General features: G+C 35.0%; 1 protein-coding gene across 4 annotated transcripts in view; it reads right to left on the bottom strand.

Moving 5' to 3' along the window:
• The window catches only part of LOC134383752 (cytochrome P450 20A1), a 65,711-nt gene that overhangs the window by 1,302 nt on the left and 40,759 nt on the right, over window positions 1-23,650 (bottom strand). For 2 of the 4 annotated variants that reach the window (XM_063105116.1, XM_063105125.1), the window contains exons 7-11: window positions 22,365-22,480; window positions 21,480-21,534; window positions 18,506-18,626; window positions 4,324-4,435; window positions 2,954-3,018 (exon numbers count right to left, since the gene is read on the bottom strand). In XM_063105116.1, coding sequence (XP_062961186.1) covers window positions 2,954-3,018; window positions 4,324-4,435; window positions 18,506-18,626; window positions 21,480-21,534; window positions 22,365-22,480 — 469 coding nt within the window. The remainder of the gene's footprint in view (window positions 1-2,953; window positions 3,019-4,323; window positions 4,436-18,505; window positions 18,627-21,479; window positions 21,535-22,364; window positions 22,481-23,650) is intronic. The other 2 variants (XM_063105134.1, XM_063105142.1) reach the window with 2 other exon arrangements.

The raw sequence follows: 23,650 nt of genomic DNA, 5'->3' as shown, positions 1-23,650 counted from the left end.
AACAGAAACCCCACATATCATGGAACATAAAAATTCCTCTCAAAAACAAATGTTTTTAAGTGGTAACTGGAGACTGCAGAGGGGAGGAGGGAAGGGAAAACGGAGAGGTTGGCCAGTGGGTACAAAATTACAATTAGATAGGAGGAATAAGTTCTGGTTTTCTATTGCATAGTAGAGTGATTATGGTTAAGTTTCATATATTACATAATAGCTAGAGGAACGGCTTTTGGGCTTTTGAATGTTTTGCCACAAAGAAATGATAAATGCATGAGGTGATGGTTACATTAACTACCCTGACCCCATCATTATACAACACATAGGTATATCAAAACATCAGATTGTAACTCATAAGCATGTAGAATTACAATGTGTCAATTAAATTAGAAAAACAATGGGGGGTTGGGTGGTGCCTAGCTGCTTAGTGCAATTATAACACCAAGGTCATGGGTTGGGATCCCCATACTGGCCAGCTGTGCCCCTCTCCAAAAAAAATTTTTTTTTTAAAAGGCACAATCACTTTGGGGAAAAAAACAACAACAAATGTTTTAAAAAGATCTAAACTCAGTTAAAAAAAAAAAAGAAATTCTGCTTTCATTTTCTTAAAAAAAAAGATGAATTACTTTTCACTTTTGGAATATACTATATTTACAATATAGTATATATATAACAATTATAAATTATATCAAATTTAATCAGTTTTTCCTTTTTAAACTGTCTGGAAAATTGAGACCCTAAATGTTTATCTGAGGATATCTATGTATTTTCAGATTAAAAGAGAGTCAAACTTGATTTTTCAAATTACTTTATGAAATATTTTGTTTCTGAAGCATTAAATTAAAAATAAAACAAAACCAAATCGAAAAAATAAAGTGATAATTTAATCTCATAAACTGAGGTTTTAAGCATTAAATTAAAAATAGAACAAAACCAAAATTAAAAACAAAGTGATAATTTAATCTCATGCACTGAGGTTTTTAATCTTTACCTTAATTCTTTTCAGAGTTGAGAATTTTATTTGTCTAGTTTTTAAAGTTGATAGTAGTTCATCATTCAGAGAGAAAAATATGTACATTATTACCCACTAAGTCACAGAATTTGACTCAGGGTTCCTTGCTTTGAAAGACTGCCAATATGGTAATAATAGTAATGAATTTCTATGCATTTATTTTTGTAAATAAATCATATCTAGCCATTTTTATATAGGAGAATAAGTTAATGTCAGTAACTCACTCTAAAATAAAATTTATTAAAACCATAATGATATTCACTGCATACCTAGTAGAACAACTAAAATAAAAAATGGTGATAATAGTTAAATGCTGGTGAGGCTGCAGAGAAACTGAATTTCTCATTTACTGCTGGTAGGGGGCAGTTTCTTACAAAACTCAACATGAGCTTTCCACATAACCCAGCAATCGTACTCTTAGGCATTTATCCCAAAGAAATGAAATCCTATGTCCACACAAAAACCTTTAAATGAATGTCCAAAGCGGCTTTGTTCATAACAGTAAAATACTAGAAACAACACAAATGTCCTTCAGTGGGTGAATGGTTGAACAAATCCTGGTACATCCATGCAATGGAATACTACTCAGCCATAGAAAGGACATGCTACAAACTACATGGACTTCCAGGGAATCAGGTTTAGTAAAAAAGTCAAAAAAAAAAAAAAAAAAAAAGTCAATCTCTTCATCTTCCTCAGTGTGACAATTATATTTAAACTATAATTAGTCTATTGTCTCTGTGGGGTTTATCTCAGTTCTATGTACATTCTTGTTAGTATGAGTTGTCTCTCAAGGTACTGACAAGAATGAATCTCTGAACCTTCCACATGGGATGGGTAAGGAGGTGTCCAGCTTCAGAAAGCTTTTCCTTAGCATATGACAACACTATCACTTTTATTTCCTAAAGTTGATTACATTTGATTCCTAAAAATGACATCCATATTTTAGCATCTATTGCTTTTACTATTTTCAATTTGTAACCTAGATACTCAAAGAGTGTTTTAATGATGGGAATAATGTCAAAAGTTACAACAAAGTTCCTATATTTTTTATATCACACACACTTAAAATTTATCAAAAACTTGGTATTTTTCCATGAGTGTTTTTAAAAATTTAAAAACTTGAAATTTACATTTTCTATAATTATGGGCATATGTTTTTCCACCAAACTATATCTTTAATTTCGGTATAAAAGCCACTTGGAATGTAAAATTTACCTAACAATTTAGACTTAAGCAAATTTTGAAGGACACTGCTGTTTTATTTATTAATTTCCCTTAGTGTCATTATAATATTAAAAACAAAAATGACAGGAACACTTATATTCCCATCCTTATACACCAGAAGTAGGTTACTTAGTTCTTCAACCATGCACCAACCCTGTGCCCCTGCATTTCACATTGCTGTCTAACTCCCAATCAATTCAATATATAACCCTCTTCCAGGGTAATAAATCTTAGTCTGTTACCTTAAGGAAATCTTACTAGATACTCATCTAGTAGGCAAACAGTAGCTTTGTTCTTCACCTCCCCCCCCCCCCCCCCGCCGACATTCACACACATAATACACATATACACAACACCTATTTTCTGAATTCTACCAAAGAGCTGAATATTTGAGAGAGACCAACATAAGGAAAAAAAGAAACTACAATACCCACTTAACAACAAAAGAATTCCAAAAGCCTGTTGAAGTTAAAGGATAGTTGTAGAGATCAGGTAATTAAACAGATCTTAGGACAGAAGTGGTAATAAAAGAGACAGTAGCAAATAGCAGATTAATGGAAGAGAAAAGGCTGTGAACAGAAGATATAAAGGGAAGGCAATTGCTTTCTTTTGTTGTATCATTGCTGCATATTGAATTTTCTCCTTAAAACTTAGGAAAGAAATGCAAAACACACAAACACGTAAAAATCAACAATCACAAATACAATGACAGTTATTTCATACTTGTGTGGTGATGGCCAAGTACTAGGATCTTGAAGTACCACACCAAGGGCATAAAGGACGAGGGTCTGTGAAAAAAATCAGCTTTGTTAGTTAAGGCCTAACACAGACAAAATGACTCCCAGAAAGTCAACTCATCCTAAAGTTCCTTAAATATAGATAACTAAAAAGAAATAAAAATATAAAGTTATAGAAGAAAACACAGGCTATTATTGTGGTGATCTTACAATGGGGAAGGCCTATGTCAGCAAGTAAGAAAATCTGGAAAGTATAAAGGAATAACAGACATAACTGAATAAAAACTTAAGACCTGTATGTTGTTCAAAAACAAAAACAAAAAACCAAAAAAACCACTGCAAGCAACAGTAAAAGATAAATAATAAAAAGGAAAATATATATACCATATAAATAAAAATAGGAAAATATATATACCATATATATAATTAACAGAGTTAGTTTTTATAATATACAAAAACACAAATAAGCTCACTAGAAAGAAGAATGAAAGTTACAAAAGCTATTTCACAAAACAAGAAATACAAACTGATAAATGTAATAAAAATTTGTTCAGTCTCTCTTATCAGAGAAAAGTAAGTTAAAATAATGAGATAATTTTTCATATAAGATTCACAAAATATATAGAAGATTCATAAATCCAGAAGTGGTAAGGATTTGGAGAGAAAAAGTACTCTAATACATTATTGCTAAAAGTATAAATTGCCTTTTAGAGGGCAATTTAAATTTAATATACACATGGACTTTGACCCAAAAACTCCATTTCTAAGACGATACACAATACCTGTATGACTACATAATATGTAATAATAAAAATTAATGTCAATTTAAATCTCCATTAGTGGTGACTGCTTAAATAAATTATGGTACCTTCATGCAGTGGAATACTATACAGCTATTAAAAATAATGAGTTGAATCTGTATCAAGTGCCAGTTCTACTGATAGCCATGGAACACTCAATAAAGGCTGGCCAGTTAGCTCAGTTGGTTAGAGCATGGTGCTGATAACACCTGTACTGGTGGGTATAAAGAACAATATATGAAGAATAACTTTTCACATATGAATTGAGTTTTTAAAATACATATGTATATATGTGTGTACACACTGGGTAATATACATACAAAGAAAAAGGTCTATAAAAATAGATATGAAACTTAACAGCAGTATCTGTAAAGGAGATTTTTCTTTTATATTCTTTGAACTTTAAGACAAGCACATATTATTTTCTAATTAAAAGGATTGGCTTTAATAATGGGTAGTATTTATTGGACACTTTAAACAATAAAATTTTAAAATACACACCAAAAGAGTTGAGAAGAATAACTGAATGAGTTAAATATACCAAATATTTGCCTACCTCTCTAGGAATAATAAATTCATCAATTTTTCCTTCAATATCTTGAAGACAGGCAGAAACTGGGGTCAGTTTGGCAGTCCGAACAGTTTCACAAAGCACTTGCCGACAATATCTGTTTAAAAAAATTTTTTTGAAGATATTTATTTTGGGAGAGGCAATTTGAAATGTATAAACATTTGAAAAATGTATTTTAACAATTTCTCAAACCTTCCTAATTTGAAATAGTCCCACCATAATTCTTATTTGCTTAAAGATATGTTATATGTTAGAAGTATATTAATTCCAGGTAGATAAAGATTTAAACAAATAATGCAAGATACATAATCAATACAAAAAACAGCAGCATTTCTATTTTTTTTTTTTTTTGTCGTGACCGGCACTCAGCCAGTGAGTGCACCGGTCATTCCTATATAGGATCCAAAACCGCGGCGGGAGTGTCGCTGCGCTGCTAGCGCAGCACGCTACCAAGTGCGCCACGGGCTCAGCCCAGCAGCATTTCTATATACTAAGAATAGACTAGCAGAAAAAGAAATCAAGAAAGCAAATTCATTTACAATAGCTACCAAAACAAACAAAGAAACAAACAAAACTAGGAACAAATTTAACCACGGATGTGAAAGATCTCTACTACGAGAACTAAAAAATACTGATGAAAGAAATTAAAGAGGACACAAAAAGATGGAAAGACATTCCATGCTCATGGATTAGAAAATGTTGTAAAAATGGTGTAAAAATGTCCATACTACCCAAAGTGATCCAAAGACTCAATGCAATCCCCACCAAAATACCAATGACATTCTTCACAGAAATAGAAAAAAAAATCCTAATATTCATATGAAACAACAAAAGACCCCAAATAGATAAAACAATCCTGAACAACAACAAAAAAATAAAAAGTGAGAGGCATTACACTACCTGACTTGAAAATATACTACAAAATTATAATAACCAAAACAGCATGGTACTGGCATAAAAACAGACACATGGTCCAATGGGACAGAATAGAAAACTCAAAAATCAATCCACATATTTACAGCCAACTGATTTTTGACAAAGGCATCAAGAACATACACTGGGAAAAGATAGCCTTTTGAATAAATGGTGGTGGAAAAATTAGATATCCACGTGCAGAGAAGAATGAAACTAAACCCCTATCTCTTGCCATATACCAAAATCAACTCAAAATGGATTAAGAACTTAAATATAAGGGCTGAAACTATAAAACTTCTAGAAGAAAACACAGGGGAAACACTTCAGAATGTAGAACTGGGCAAAGACTTTATCAATAAGACCTCAAAAGCACAGGCAAAAAAAAAGAAAAAATAAATTGGACTATATGAAACTAATAAGCTTCTGCACAGCAAGGGAAACAATACAGTGAAAACACAACCTACAGAATTGGGGAAAATATTTGCATACAATGCATATGACAAGTGATTAATATCCAGAATATACAAGGAACTCAAGCAAGTTAGTAGTAAAAACCAGCAACAAATAATCCAATTAAAAAATAGGCAAAGGAACTGAATAGACATTTCTCAAAAGAAGACATACAAATAGCCAACAGTTATGTGAAAAAATGCTCAACATTACTAATCATCAGAGAAATGCAAATCAAAACTACATCGAAATATCATCTCACCACAGTTAGAATGATTTATCAAAAAGACAAAGTAACAAATGCTGACGAGGATACAGAGAAAGGGGAACACTTCTACATTGTTGGTAGGATTGTTAATTAGTGCAGTCTTTATGGAAAACAGTATGGAGGTTTCTCAAACAACTACAGATAGAACTACCATTTGATCTAGCAATCCCACTACTGGGTGTATACCCAAAGAAAAGGAAATCATCATGTCAAAGGGATACCTGCACTCCCATGGGTTTTTGTTTGTTTGTTTGTTTGTTAGTCACTGTGCTTAAATTTGCTTTAATAAATGCGAACATTACATAGTGGTTTGCACCTTAAGAAGTACTTATATGACTTAGCCCTACAATAAGGCTGTAGTTTATTAATGCTGGGAAATATTGTTATTCTTAACAATTTACAGAAGAAAACTACCTAAAGAAGTGAAATGATAATAAATAGCACATATTGGAATCAGACACATATGAATTAAAATCCTGGTTCTGCTATTTACCCCTCAATAGCAGGAGAACGTTGCATAACCTCTCTGAATCCTAGGTCTCTTATTTGTGAAATGGGTTAATAATAACATTCATTGGATTGTTGGAAGTGATAAATTTGATAAAATATCTGAAATTACTCTCACAGTGCCTGAGAGAGTAAACCATTAATAAATAAAATTAAAAATAAAAGATAACACAACCAAGAAGTGATGAAGGACTGATATACTAACTTCCCCCTTTTTCACTACATAGCTTTATCACAAAGTGTTTTCTAGATATTCTTACAGCAGTATATCTTACTGATTCTGTGTCTTAGATAATATTCTCTGTATCAGTGTAGATTCTTTCAGTTGCACCGAAAATCCAATTCAAACTAGCCTTGTTCAAAAAATGGAATATATTGGTTTCAGTAACTGAATAGACCAGGATTGTATCTGACACCAGGTCTGGCTAGAAAGAAAGAATAAAACAATATCATTCATATCTAATTTCATTCACTCGATCTCTTAGATCCACTTTCACTACATTGCACCTATTATCAAAGAGCTCTTTCCTCATGATTGAAAATGGATGTCAGAGCTTATAGGACTTACAAACCCAGTTAAACCCAATTAAAAAGAGAGGTAGAGTCTTTATATAGTACCTCTAGTTCTTGAAGTTCTGTATGAAGAGAAATTTACTCTGATTGGCTTTGGAGGTAACCTGCCCATTCCTGAACAAGTCAATTTGGAGAGGGGAATGGAGCATCTTGACTGGCCTAGACCTGTTTCTCAAAGAAAGATATACAAATGGCCAACAGACACATGAAAAAATGCTCAACATCATTAAGCATCAGGAAATGCAAATCAGAACCACATCTCATGCCAGTTAGACTGGCCATTATCAAAAAGAGAATAACAAATGCTGGTAAGGATGTGGAGAAAGGCGAACCCCTCTACACTGTTGCTGGGACTGTAAATTAGTGCAGCCTTTATGAAAAACAGTATGGAGTTTCCTCAGACAACTACATATAGAAATGCCACACAATCCAGCAATTCCACTGCTGGTTATATGCCCAAAGGAATGGAAATCATCATGCCAAAGGGATACCTGCACTCCCATGTTTATCGCAACTCTATTTACAATATCCAAGAGTTGGAACAAACCTAAATGTCCATTGACAGATGACTGCATAAGGAAAATTGTGGTATATACATACAGTGGAATACTACTCTGCCATAAAAAAGAATGAAATTCTGCCATTCACAGCAGCATGGACAAGCTTGGAGAAAATTATGTTAGGTGAAATAAGCCAGGCACAGAAAGAGAAATAGCCTATGTTCTCACTTATAAGTAGGAGCAAGGAAGGAAGAGGTTAGTGACTGGTTAGTTGATGGACACAAAACAGCTAGATAGGAAAAATAAGTTCTAATAGTGTACAGCCGAGCTAGGCATCTATAATTAATGTCCTCATCACGAAGAAATGATTGTTTTGTAATAAAGAAGATGTTAATTACCATGATTTGAATATCACACATTACATACATATATTGATATTCAACTCTGTACTCCACAAATATGTATAATTAATTACATTTCAATCAAAAAAAGATTTAAACAAATAAAAATACTTCTAAAAGTACCAGATTAAAATTCAAAACAATATTTTTCTAATTTTTTAGTAGAAAAGTCCTTTATTGTCAGCATGACAAGATGACAGAAACCATAAACAAAAATATAAATAAGCCTCCAGACTGGCAGAAGGCAGGAAGGGCATGTGGGGACCTCAACAGCTACAAGCAGCCCTCCGCCACACTGACAGAAAGCAGGAAGTGCACCCAGGGATACCAACAGCTGTAGCCAGCCCCTGCCACTGCTGCAGACATCACTGCCACACAGGTAGTAAATCACAGCAACTCCCACAGACACTTCCACCACAAGGGCAGCTCAATGCCACAGCAGCAGTCATCAACACTGTACAAGCAGCCCACAGACCACTCAACTACACTGATAAAGGAAAGTCACCAGCAAATCCCTGGGAAAGAGGTGAGCAAACGCAGACCCATGAATCAGTGGCCCAATACACAAAAGAAATTACACTGCCATATGTAGTAGTACGCCTGGGGGTGGGAGGTACATGCACAGCCCATACGACTGCCTTGAGCCAGGGAGAGACCCACGTGGAAACTCCAAAGATTGCAGAAACCAGGTTACGCAAATGGAGTAGGAAAGAAAATTATCAATCACCACCAACCCATCCCCCAAGCAGGGGAAGCAAGGACTCAAAAGGAGCCTTCTGCCTGTAGGAAAGAGGAAAGAGAAATCAGGGTCACTCATTGAAATTGAGAAGCTCCAATATAGCCCAGTGTACCAATCAGGGTCATGGGAAAATAGCCAGGGTGCAACAAGCCTGCCCAGGGTCACCCACCCCCACCAAAGAGCAACAGGGCACCCAGCTGCTTCTTGTGAGAACTCAAGAGTTCACCTACACCCCTGACAAACCAGCTCAGTGTCACTAACTGCAGCAAGGAATCACTAAGTGCCCAGTACCTAGGCTACAGAGGCACTCACACACAATTCCAACACTGAATATGGCTGCATGGAGACTACATTACTGCCTCTACCTGGAACCAACTAAAGCACCCTACTCAACAGTCAATATAAAACACATCTACAGGAGGAAGTTTCTCTCTTCAAAGCCAACTCCAGAGTAACAGAAGCAGCAATTTCTCTACTAGATGATCAGACATCAATGTAGAGAGACTAGATATATGAAAATAAATAAATAAATAAAAACAAGAAAATATGACACCACCAAAGAATTACAATAATTCTCAAGTACCAGACCCCAAGAGCAGGAAACCCAGGAAAAGGAATTCTGAGTAACAATCTTCAGGAAACTCAATGAGATACAATGAGACTCAGACAATGCAACAAAATGAGAACAAGTATCCAGGATATGGAAGAGGAAATGTACAAAGAAAATAATACCTCAAAAAATAATGTAGAAGAACTCCTGGAAGAGAAGGATTCATTCCGCAAAATAAAAAACACAACTGAGAGCTTAAGCAGCAAGTTAGAAAAAGCAGAAGAAGCAATTTCTGATCTTGAAGATGGCCTTTTTGAAATAACTCAGGCAGAAAAAAAAAAAAATGAGGAGGGAGAAAAAGAGAGAAAAAATATATCTAGGAGAGCTAGTAGACAACCTTAAGCATAAAAACATTTAAGTCATGGGTGTTCCAGAAATTGTGGAGAAAGGAAAAGGCACTGAGCACCTATTCAATGAAATAAAAGCAGAAAACTTCCCAGGCATAGGGAGAGGGCATGGACCTACAAATCCAGGAGGCTCCAAAGATCCTCATACAGATTCAATCTGAAAATGTCCTTTCCATGTTATGATCAAACTGCCAAACTCAAAGACAAAAAGAGAATCCTAAAATCAGCAAGAGAAAGTCATCAAGTCACATACAAGAGAGTCCCCATCAGACTGACAGCTGACTACTCAACAGAAAGTCTACAAGCCAGAAGAGAATGGAATGACATATTCAAAATTCTAAAAGAAAAAAACTACCATCCAAGAATACTATACCCAGCAAGGCTATCCTTGAGAAATAGTGTATTTCCCAAACAAACAAGAACTGTGGAGGCTCACCACCACATGACCAGCCCTGCATGAAATTCTCACGGGAGTCCTGCATCTGGAATCTAAAAAATGATAATCACTACCATGAATACACAAGAAAGAACAAAACCCACTGGTAGAACAAAAATGAAATGAGGAAGAGAAACACACTATACCATACTGCCTCTATAAACCAACAAACACCAAAGACAAACAATGAAAGGGGACAAAGGAAAAAAAGACATATCAAACATCCAAAAGAAAATTGTTAAAATGCCAGGAATAAGACAGTACCTTTCAGTAACAACCCTAAATGTAAATGGATTAAATTCCTCACTCAAGACACAGACTGATGGGTCTCCAACTAAATGCTATCTTCAAGAGACTCAGCTGATCTGTGAAGACATACACAGATTAAGAGTGAAGGGATGGAAAAAGATATATCACTCAAATGGAAACCAAAAACAAGCAGGAGTAGCTATTCTCATATTAGATAAAACAGACTTTAAACCAAAAACCAAAAAAAGAGACAAAGAAGGCCATTACATAATGATAAAGGCATCTATCTAGCAAGAACACATAACAATCATAAATATATACACACACAACACTAGAGCACCCAAATATATAGAACAAACACTATTACACCTAAAGAAAGAGATAGACCCCAATATGATAATACTTGGGGACCTTAACAACCCTCTCTCAGCAATGGACAGATCATTTGGGCAACAAATCAACAGAGAAACACAGGATTTAAACTAAACTTTAGACCGATTGGACAAGGCAGATATCTACAGAACATTTCATCCAATAACTACAGAATATACATTCTTCTCATCAGCACACGGAACATTGTCCAGAATAGACCATATGTTAGATCATAAGTCAAGTCTCAACAAATTTTTAAAAACTAAAATCATTTCAAATATCTTTTCAGGCCAAAACAGATTAAAACTAGATATCCATAACAAGTGAAACTCTGGAAACTATACAAATACAAGAAAATTAAACAATTTAATTTAATAGGCTCCTGAATGACCTAGGGCCAAAGAAGAAATTAGAGAAGGAAATCAAAAGATTTCTTGAAACTAATGAAAATAAAGACACATAATACCAATACCTGTGGGATACTGCAAAAGGAGTACTAAGAGGGAACATTATTGCAAAAACAATTACATCAAAAGAATAAACAGATTTCAAATAAACAACCTAACACTACACCTCAAAGAACTAGCAAAACAAGAACAAACCAATCCCAAAATTAGTAGATGGAAAGAAATAATTAAGATCAGAGCAGAACTAAATGAAATAGAGACCCAAAAAATGATATGAGAGATCAACAAAACAAAAAGCTTATTAGAGAAAATAAACAAAATAGACAAATCATTAGCTAAGCTAACTTAAAAAAGAAGAGAAGACCCAAATAACAAAAATTAGAAATAAAAAGGAGACATTACAACTAATGTCACAGAAATACAAAGAATCATTAGAGACTATTATAAACAACTATACACCAACAAATTTGAAAACCTGGAGGGAATGGATAAATTTCTGGACACATACAACTACTAAGACTGAACCAAAAAGAAATAGAAAACCTGTACCGATCAATAACAAGCAATGAGATTGAAGCAGTACTCAGGAGCCTCCCAACATAGAAAAGCCCAGGACCTATTGTTTTACTGCTGAATTCTATCAATTAATACCAATTCTCTTCAAACTATTTCAAGAAATTGAAAAAGAGGCCATTCTCCCAAATTCATTCTATGAGGAGAGCATCACCCTAATACCAAAACCAGATGAATATACATAAACAAAAAAAAGAAAACTACAGGCCAGTAACTCTAATGAACATCTATGCAAAAGTCCTCAACAAAATATTAGTGAACAGAATACAGCAATATGTCAAAAAAAATTATACACCATGATTAATTGGGATTCATCCCAAGGACAGAAGATGGTTCAATATACAGAAGTCAATAAATGTGATACACCATCAACAAAATCAAGGATAAAAACCATGTGATTATCTCAATAGGTGTAGAAAAACCATTTGACAAAATTCAACATCCTTTCATGGTAAAGACTATCAGCAAGTTAGGTACAGAAGGAAAGTATCTCAACACAATAAAAGCTATATACGACAAACCCATGCCCAATATCATCCTAAGAACAGGAACAAGACAAGGATGCCTACTGTCACCACTTCTATTTAACATAGTATTAGCAGTACTAGCCAGAGCAATCAAGCAAGATAAAGAAATAAAGGGCATCCAGATTGGAAAAATGAAGTCAAACTGTCCCTGTTTGCAGATGACATGATCCTATATATAGAAAAACCTAAAGTCCCTTCAAAAACTCCTAGAACTGATGAACAATTTCATAAAATTGGAGAATACAAAATCAGTGTGCAAAAATCAGTAGCATTTTCACATGCCAATAAAAAACTAGCAGAAAAAAATCAAAAAAGCAAGTGCATTTACAATAGTCACTAAAAAAATCAAACACCTAGGAATAAACTTAAACAAGGAGTTGAAATATCTCTGCAATGAGAACTACAAATTACCATCGAAAGAAACTAAAGTGGACATAAAAAGACGGAAAGACATTCCATGCTCTTGGATTGGAAGAATTAACACTGCAAAAATGTCCATACTACCCAAAGTGATCTATAGGTTCAATGCAATCCTCATCAAAATACTAATGACATTCTTTACAGAAATAGAAACAATAATCCTAACATTCATATGGAACCAGAAAAGACCTCGAATAGTCAAAGCAACTTGAGAAAAATAAAATAAAAAAAGCCAGAGGCATAACACTACCTGACTTCAAATTATACTACTAAGCTACAGTAACCAAAACAGCACGGTACTGGCATAAAAGCATACTCAGACCAATGGAACAGAACAGAGAATCCAGAATTCAACTCACATACATACACCCAACTGACCTTTGACAAAGGCAACAAGAATATACATTGGGGAAAAGACTGCCTCTTCAATAAATGGTGCTGGGAAAACTGGACATCCATATGAAGAATAGAACTAGACCTGTACTTCTCGCCATATAACCAAATCGACTCAAAGTGGATGAACAACTTAAATATAAGACCTGAAACTATAAAACTCCTAGAAGAAAACATAGGGGAAACACTTCAGGAAGTAGGGCTGGGCAAAGGCTTTATGAACAAGACTGCAAAAGCAAAGACAACAAAAGAAAAATAACCAAATGGGGTTATACTAAATTATAAAGCTTCTGCACAGCCAAAGAAACAGTTAACAGAGTGAAAAGGCAACCTACAGAATCGGAGAAAATATTTGCAAACTATGCATCTACTAAGGGATTAATATGCAGAATTTACAAAAACCTCAGACTTAACAGTAAAAAAAACAAGTAACCCATTTAAAAACTGGGCCAAGGAGCTGAATAGGCATTTCTCAAAGAAAGATATATAAATGTCCAACAGACACATGAAAAAATGCTCAACATCACTAAGTATCAGGGAAATGAAAATGAAAACCATATTGAGATACCTTCTCATGCCAGTTAAACTGGCCATTATCAAAAAGAGAATAACAAATGCTGGCTAGGATGCAGAGAAAGGGGAAACCTCCTACATTGTTGGTGGGATTGTAAATTGGTACAACTATTATGGAAAATGGTATGGAGGTTCCTCAAACAATTACAGATAGAACTGCCATACGATTCAGCAATCCCATGCCAAAGAGATACCTGTACTCACATGTTTATCACAGCTCTATTCACAATAGCCAAGAGTTGGAACAAACCTCAATGTCCACTGATGGATGACTAGATAAGGAAAACGTGGTATATTTACACAACAGAATACTACTCTGCCATAAAAAAGAATGAAATCCTGCCATTTGCAGCAACGTGGATGAACTTAGTGAAAATTACATTAAGTGAAATAAGCTTGGCATGGAAAGAGATATACTGCATGTCCTCACTCATGAGTGGGAGCTAAAAATAGAAAGAAAGAAAAGAAAGAAAAAGAGAGAAAGAAAGAACAATCACAATAATTTGGTGAACTTTCAAAAGGAGAGAACAGAACTGAGGCCAACGGTGGTGGGAAAGGGGGAGAGGGATGGGGGTTATGAGAAATTGGTAAAGGGCCATGGAAAATGATTACAATGTGTAAGGTTGAATATAGCAGTTATCCTGATTTGAGCATCAAATGTTGCAAACAGGTATTGATATGCAACTGCATACCCCACAGATGTGTACAACCTATTATGTTTCAACAAAATATTTTTTTAAAAATAAAAATGTAAATAATCTAACTAAAGAAACTTTTTTTTTTTTAAATAAGGTGACTGGCAAGGGGATCTTAACCTTTGACTTGGTGTTGTCAGCACCACACTCTCCCAAGTGAGCCAACTGGCCATCCCTATATAGGGATCCGAACCTGCAGCCTTGGTGTTATCAGCACTGCACTCTCCCAAGTGAGCCACGGGCTGGCCCTAAAGAAACTGTTTTTACATTTTGTAAACATATGTAAAATTAAAAGACAACAAGAAAAATATTTTCAGTAAATATATCTCTAATGTATAAAATCTCTTTTTAAAAAAGAAATATACAAGCTCTTTAAAAGTAATTAAAAGTAATTATAACACTCCAGTAGGTACATGGACAGAAAATATAAAAAAGTGATTCACGAAAAAATACAAATGGCCTGAAGACATATGAAATGATACTCAACCTTATTAACAATTTAAGAATTGTCAATCAAAGCATTTTTTTTTCTTGCCAGACTGGCAAAGATGAGAAGGAATGACAACAGACATTACTAACGTAAGTTGGAGAGAAAGACACTCTCATATCTAGTTGGTGGAAGTATAAATTGGTACAACATTTTTAAAGTTTAATTTGGCAATACATATCAAAATATTAAGTGTGTATCACAATGAGAAAAATGAAAGCTAAAACGTATTGCAATCTTGCCATGATCAGTTCATTTAAATACTTTATATGCAAGAACTCATTTAATCCTTATACGAACCCGTGGATGCTGTTATTATTCTAATTTTAGAGATTAAAATTAGAGGCATTTGTTTGAAAACACACAACAGGTAAGTGGTGTTGACAGGATTCAAACCTATGTTGTCTTACTCCCACAGCCCTTCATCTTAACCACTGTGCTACTGCATATATCCTTAAACCATAGCTGACTTCTAGGACTTTATTATACAGAAAAAAATCGAAAATATTAGCAAAGATCTAAGCATGTGGATGTTGATTGTTCATAATATCAAAAAAAACAACAAAAACAAGAGAAGAAACATTCTTCCTTTCCTCTAAACAAATATTTATTGACTACCTACTACATTAGAAGCTCTGTGCTAGATACTGATCTACAACAGTGAACAAGACCGGTATCTTCAAAGGAATTCAGAATCTGGTTGGCAGGGGGAGGGTTACTGGAGGAGACAAAAAAGAATGAACAATTAAACAAGCACAGTAAATGTTATGATAAAGGATGTTCAGGTTATTATGAGAACATATGGCAGAAGCAACTAATCTAGAAAAAGGGCTGTGCAGAAAAATAAACACTTACACTGAAACCTGCAACCCGCCCCCCCCAAACTGGAGTTAGCTAGAGGCAAAAGGAAAAGAGAATCTACACAGAGGAATTGTCTGTGCAAAAGCCAGGAGATAAGAAAGAATGCTATACCTTCAAAGAAACGAAAGACTTTTAGACACACATTAGAATCATCTGAGAAGCTTTTGAAAACTTCTGGATGACCAGAGAGTGTGAATCAATTGATTTGGGATTGACTCCAGGTATCTATTTTTAAAGCATCCTAAGTGATTGCAGTGTGCAGCCACAGGCTCCAGCAGCTATTTGAAGAATGGATTGGAGAGGAGCAAGATCCAAAGCTACTGAAGTATCCCAAGGTGGTGGTGGTATGAACAAAAAGTGGGGGCAATGGCAATGAAGAGAACTAAAAGGCCTGAAAAGTTATTTGGAAAGTGGAATCAACAGAACTTGATCAGTAATTGGATGTAGTAGTTACTACATATGAGAATACTACCTACAAGATATTTAGAGAAAAAATGGAATTTATAGAAGAGTTATAAGTTTTGTTTTTTTTTGTCTTTTTGTGACCGGTAAGGGGATCGCAACCCTTGGCGTGGTTTCGCCCACACCGTGCTCAGCCAGTGAGCACACCGGCAATTCCTATATAGGATCTGAACCCGCGGCGGGAGCGTTGCTAGGCTCTCAAATGCTGCACTCTCCCGAGTGCGCCACGGGCTGGCCCGGAAGAGTTATAAGTTTTGTATTTTTAAATGTTTTTAAACTTTTTAAATGCTTTAAAATGTTTTAAACATAATACATATGTGTATATGCATGGGAAAATAGTTAGCAAAGATAAGTAACAATTATTATCTCAAGGGCACATTTACAAATAACCGTCCCCTTCTACTTCACATACTTCTGTATTATAAAAACTTTAAAAAGCAACTGGTATCACTTTTAAAATAAAAATTGTTATATTCAATGCAATAAATAAAACTTCCAGCTTCCCTCATTCCTCTCAAAAACAAACAAACAAAAAAAACATTTAAAAGAATCTGTAACAGAAGCCTGAGAAATCGATGACTTCTAGTTCTTTCCAATGGCTGTCTCCTCATCTTTTCTACAGTGGAAATACGCTCCAAAGTAGGATTGCTTGCTACCCAGTCTCAGACTTCAAACCTCTAACCAATCACAGCTGTTACTTTTTAAAATCTTTTTTTATTAAGGTATTACTTACATGGAATAAAATTAATCTGTTTTACCTGTACAGCTTGATAAATTTCAGTAATTGTATACAATTGCGTAACCACAACCACAAGCAAGATAGTTCTGTCATCCTAAAAAGTTTCCTCATACCCCTTTGCAGTTGATCCCCTCCCCATGCCTAGCCCTAGACAACCACCGATCTGCTTTCTATCACGATAGTTTTACTTTTTCTAGTATTCCACATAAATCAAATCATATTATAAGCAGACTTTGTGTTTCACTTCTTTCATTTAGCATAATGAAATTTATCCATGTTGTTGTTTGTACTAATATTGTGTTCCTTTCTATTACTTAGTAGTATTCCATGGAATCATTATACCACAATTTGTTTATTATTTACCAGTTGGTAAACATTTGAACTGCTTCCAGTCTTTGGCTATTTTGAATAACACTGCTATGAACATTTGCACATAGGTCTTTGTGTGAACATATTTTCATTTCTCTGGGGTAAATACCTAGAAGTAAGATTGATGGGTCATATCATTAAGTATATGTTTAATTTTATAAGACCCTACCATACTGTTTTCCAATGTGGCCGTACCATTTTGTATTGCCACCAATAAGGTATGAGTGTCTCACTTGCCTGACATCACTGCTACTATTTGTGATACTATGATATGTATATTTTGGTTTTCATCCACAGTTCCTAGCTCACTCTAACCTTCCCCTGACCTTCTGTCTTGGAGCTGGCCATAAAGAAATTCTCTGACCTACCTTGTCTGATTATAGGTCATAAGAGCCCCATTCCAGAAGAGGTCCCACCCCATACCTGGGAGAAAGGACTGCTGTACAGAGAGGCCAAGAAGAATCTGAATAAACAGTCCTGCTGGGTTTCCCTACCCAGTCTGTGTTAGATCATATCCTTTCTGTCCAATCACATTTCTACACGGTTGTCCATGCTTCAGTTATGCCTATGTAATGAAGCTTCCATCAAAATCCAAAAGCACAGGGTTCGGAGAGTTTCTGGGTAGCTGAACACATGGAGGTTCCTGGAGGGTGGTGCACACTTCCCCCTTACCTCGCCCTATGTGTCTCTTCATCTGTATCCTTTGTGATAACTCTTTACAGTAAACCAGTAAAAGTATGTGTTTCTCTGAGTTCTGTGATCAACTCAAGCAAATTAATTGAGCCTAAAGACGAAGGAGGGGGGTTGTGGGAACCTCAATTTATAGCCGGTTTGTCAGAAGCACAGGTAAAATAACCTGCGGCTTGAGAATGGCTAGTCTTGTGGTACTGAGCCCCACTGTGGGATCTGACAACATCTACAGGCAGATAGTGTTGGAATTGAATCAGAGGACACCCAGCTGGTGTCTGCTGCAGAACTGCTTGCTTACTGGTGGGGAGAAATCTCCACACACTTAGTCACAGAAGTCAGTCTTCTGTGTTGATGATTGCACTGTGAGAGCAGAGGAAAGATAGTGTGTTTTCCCTCTGTTTTATACAGGCTAATTTAAATGTTTCCCAGAACTACCTCATGATTTTAAAAAGCAGATTAAATTATCTATTAAAGTCTAGATGTAAATATTTTAAGTCCTATAAAAATATATAGCCTTTCTAGATATTAACATTAGCTTTAAAATAGATAAACCAGTTCAAATTTACCTTTTAGTAATCTCCTCTTCCTTTTACTGGGTTCTTACCTGAGCTGCTCAATTTTCTCTGGAGTAATAGGACCCTTCCCAAAAACTTGGTCTATCTCTTCATATAGTTTTTTTTGAACTTCTTCAGAGGTGGTTAAAAAACAGATTGCCCAGGTACACACTAGGTGAAAAATTATATTAATAACAATGAAATTAGCTAACTCATGGTTTGGGTATAGAATAAGAAAAAACTAATGGTCTTGGAGTTGTTTTTCTTCTGATATAAAAGATATGTAAATGTATCAAAAAATAAAACAAAATTCTTCACAAGATTTGTATTTCATTAAATGGAACATGACTATTTACAGAATGTTGGTAAAAAGAGATAGTGCAATCTGGATGCTTTCTTTCTCAAAACTAGCAAGTAACTAAAGCCACTTAATACAATTGAGGTTAAACAGTAATGATAATAAATAAACTTCACATCTAAGGGAGAATTCAATGTTGGTGACTGTGATGGATTATATGCTTTATTCAACCTTGTAAAATAAAAAAATTGATTTATCAGTTCACTTTCGAGCCCTAATGATTCATACATATCAAACTAGCAGGAGATTTACTTATAAATCAATATTATAAATTTTTTACTTGTAATGGTAATTACACTGGCTCAAGAACTGTGACTGGTTATTGCTTAGGATAGTGGTTCTCAAAAATCACCTGGGAGTTGGTTGATGCCATAACCACTCATTCACAGATTCTGATTCAGTAGGTTTGGGGTAAGGTCCAAACATCTATACTTTTAACAAATATCACAGTTATTTTGATGAACACCAAAGCTGGAAGATCACTGGCTCATGGCTTATTTTGCTTAAATTGGTTTATGGATTACATTTACTGAGGAAATGAAAATGTAAAAAAAATTACATGATGAACATAAAACAGAGGAAATAGAGTAGTTTTCTACATCAGATTTTTTTTTTTTGTCTTTTTCGTGACCGGGCACTCAGCCAGTGAGTGCACCGGCCATTCCTATATAGGATCTGAAACTGTGGCGGGAGAGCTGCTGCGCTCCCAGCGCCGCACTCTCCCGAGTGCGCCATGGGCTCGGCCCTACGTCAGATATTTTTTTAACATGTTTGTAGTAATTTCTACAACTTATCAATGATCTCTTTCCTGAGCTAAGGACTGACTTAAATGTTTCTTTCTTTCTTTTTTTTTAAAGATGACCGGTAAGGGGATCTCAACCCTTGACTTGGTGTTGTCAGCACCAAGCTCACCCAGTGAGCAACCGGCCATCCCTATATGGGATCCGAACCCATGGCCTTGGTGTTATCAGCACCACACTCTCCCGAGTGAGCCACGGGCCAGCCCTGACTTAAATGTTTCAAAGTTAATTTAAAAAAATTTTTTTGCCTGATTCACATATTACCCACATTATTATCACTAAAATCAATAGCTACCTGTTACTCAATTATTTTGATAATTTTCTCACATCTAGATTTCATAAAAAGCACAGGAATGACTGCCTTCCTTAACTTTTCCCTACATGCACACCATTATGGCTTTTAAGTGAACTACAGAATTTCTATTTCACAAGTGATGTGAAAACTGGTGCAGTTTACAATATGTACATGTAGTGCAACTTTACAACAATATACGGTTATATATAACTGAACGATTTATCATGAGGATTTGCATACAGTATCACTCATATGTCCTGCTTGACTACATTACCACTTAAAATTAATATAACTGTATAACCTTAATAATCTTAAACACTGGTTCTTTTGTAGAACTCTCTTTAAAAGTATACCTGGAAATAGCTTTAAAATGTGATTTTAAGCCATTTAATGTTTTTTAAATACGATACTGAACCAGACACAATAACTCTCAGAGCTAAGAGATACCTTGGAGGCCCATCTAGAGTTAAACTCTTATTTTAGTAAGGGGAAAATACAGAGATAAGTAGCTTGCCCAAGACTAATAAGTGGCAGAGTAAGAATTTTAATTAAGGTTTCCTGCCTATCTTGCCTGTCAAAAACTTCAGAGGTGCCTTAAAAAATAACTGATCCACATGCAAAGAAATAGCAATACTCTTAAAATTCTCCCTAAAAATTGAAAATAAAATTAAAATATTAATTTGACCTTGGAAATGGTCACATTTTGTGGTGTCCAGAGCACAACTGAGTTAGCTATTTTTAAGGAAGGCCTTTAGCAAAGACATATTTTTAATGTAATACTTTTTTTAAAAAATTAAGCATTTTTAAAAAAAAGTTGAATACATTATTTTTGACATATGGTTACTTAAATTCTATTTAATCTATAATACTGGACATCTCTAGATGTCAACAAAGAAAAATTTATGGGAAGTTTACATTTGTACTCATCATTTTAAAGATTTCCTTAAAGGAAAGAGCTGTAAGTGAAATTCTCCAAGTAAACATAGATTTTCTAGATTTTAAACTGATATCCTAATTCTTCCTTAAGCATTTTATCTTAGTATATTTTTATGTCTATAAACATATTTTTATAAATACTATATGAATGAATGGTACTCTACTACTCTAAAAACCAGTCAGGAAACTTAGAAACATATCACACATTTTAGAATTTTAAAGAAAAATCACCTTCAATTCCATCAAAAGAGTTCTTTTACATCATGATTTCTGTGTCCTATATCCTCTGTTGGTAGACCTTAATAATAGCAGACTAGCTTGGAGTCAACAAAGCAGGAAATGGAAAAGCTCATTGCTCCAGCTGGAAAGGTGTCAACAGCAGTTCATTTTAAAGGAGCTAGCTAGAATTCACAATCCATAAAATGTGTCAAGAAATTTACGGTAATTTTCAGAGGTGGCATTGAGCACTTGGGGTTAAAAAAGGCACCCGTGCAAATCAAGCCTTTAAAACAGAATAAAAAGGAGGAAAGGGAAATTATAAAGAGAGCTTGCAAACAGGGTTTCTTTTATATTAGAATAGCTTTACCCTTGTATATTTTGTAATCCATCTGAAAAGAAAATCAATTTATACTTACATTTTGCAGTTATTATGCAACCAGCCAGTGAAAATATCATACTGTCTTCTAGGACCTAGGAAACAAAAATAAGCTTAGAAAGTTTGAAATATAAGGTGGCCAATATTATTACCCAAACAATCCAGAGAATAAAATTAGGGTCAATGAAAGGAAAAAGTATTTCTTTATGATGTTTTCACTAAAACAAAATCTGTATACTGTGAAAACCAACCTAAATACTACATTGCCTTTTTTGATGCAATAAACATTTATTTGTTTGTAATATTGCTGACTCATGATATACTCTGGCAAACAAACTGGCTCAGTCCTATCTTTTTGGCTTAGCCTGGTGCAGCAACAAAGCCTGGGGAACAGTGGAGAAGAGCTTGCCACTGTCCTTGGAGCCTGATTCAATTTCTGCACCAATGCACACCCAGAAAATCACTTCTGGCTACAAGGCCTTTCATGTGTAGAGTGGGGCAGAAGATTCTTTCAAGAACAGGTGTGGCAATAACGACTCCACTCCTATCCTCACCTGACAACACCACAAATGCAGTGGTGTACTGGTGGCAATAGGCCTGCACTGTGAACAAGCCAAGCTGCCTTACCTGGTCATGAAGGCAGAGTGCTAAGTCTATAAAGGCTTATACAAGTCCTCGTCCTCTTTTATGATCAGAGAATTTTGGCTCAATATTTGCTTACTCAAATATTAAATAATATACAGCTTCTTCAAAGAGCTAAATAAAAGAAGACTAAGTACTTGTACTACTTATGACATGCAATAAAAGGGAAGAGAAGCCACTGAATCCTAGAAGGTCAAGTGGATTAAAGTGAATGAAATGCACACTCTATACCTGTGTGATTATTTTTCATTTTCATTTCATAAACACTTAACAGTTACATCACCTGTTGGTCATTAAGGTTCCCCTGTACTAAGGAGTCAATGAAAATATGTTGACTGAAGTTCTTTTCTTTTCGTTCTTTTATGATTTTCTTTAAAATAGATTCCAGTTGTATAAGGGCTTAGAGAATAAAAACAAAAAAAATTTTAGAATACAAGCGTTTGTGGAGATTGAAGTTTTTAAAAATAATTCTGCACAATGTTACTATGTGCAGAATAAAACTGTCAAAGGTAGTAAACAATAATAAAGAAAGCTAATTCATGTTTAAAATCACCTACTTCTTTTCATCCTACCTTTTGTTAAATTTAACATACATTAAAAAAAGTGCATAAAACATATAAGTACATTCTAAGGAATAACTATAAGGCAAACACCCATATCACTGCTCCTTAGGTCAAGAAGTAGAACTGTGCCAGCACTTCAGAGGCCTGTACCTGATATTACCCACCTTCCTTCTAAATTCTGTCTTAACTCCATTCCTTCTCCCAAATAAGGCATCACCCATTTAGGCACAGAAATAGATGTAAAATAATAAGAAACATAAATTTCTAAAGCCTAGACAATATAAATAACTGATATCCAACCATCAATAAAATGACCCAAAGAGCTCTTTCAGTTCTCATTTTACTTGACCTATATTGTTGATGATGCTTAATCCCTTATTCTCCAGGAATCACTTTTTCATTTGACTCCCAGGGCTCCACATGGGAATCCCTAGACTCCACACTTCCTTCCCACTCTACTGCCTGCTCATTCTCAGTCTCCTTGTTTGATTTCTTCTCATCTCTTGAATTTCTTACTGATGGAATGCCCAAGGACAGGGCTCAGTATGGGGGACCTGTTATCTTTTTCTGTCTATATTCACCACCTTGGCGATGTACAGTCTCAAGGCTTTAAATACAAGGGTACTTCAAAATGTTCACGGAAAGATTCATATTATCTTTTAATTCTACTTTTCCAACTTTTTGAAGTACCTTTGTACAATCTATGTCCTGAACACTTCCAAATTTATATTTCTAGTCAGGAGCTCTTTCCTCTGAACTCCAGACCATATATCTAACAACAAACTCAACATCTCCACTCAGATGTCTGAAGCATAGCCAACATACTGAACTCTTGATCTTTCTCCCCAAAACTCAATCTTCCGACAGTTTTCTCCATCTTGTCTTTTTTTTTTTTTTGGCAGCTGGCCGGCACTGGAAACCAAACCCTTGACCTTGGCGTTACAAGGCTGAGCTCTAACCAAGTGAATTAACCAGCCAGCCCCACATCTTATTTTCTAATAACCTC

Source organism: Cynocephalus volans, chromosome 1, assembly GCF_027409185.1.
Source record: "Cynocephalus volans isolate mCynVol1 chromosome 1, mCynVol1.pri, whole genome shotgun sequence".
NCBI lineage: Eukaryota > Metazoa > Chordata > Mammalia > Dermoptera > Cynocephalidae > Cynocephalus > Cynocephalus volans.
Note: the sequence above shows the minus strand (reverse complement) of the source record. Positions and strands in the feature narration are given on the sequence as shown.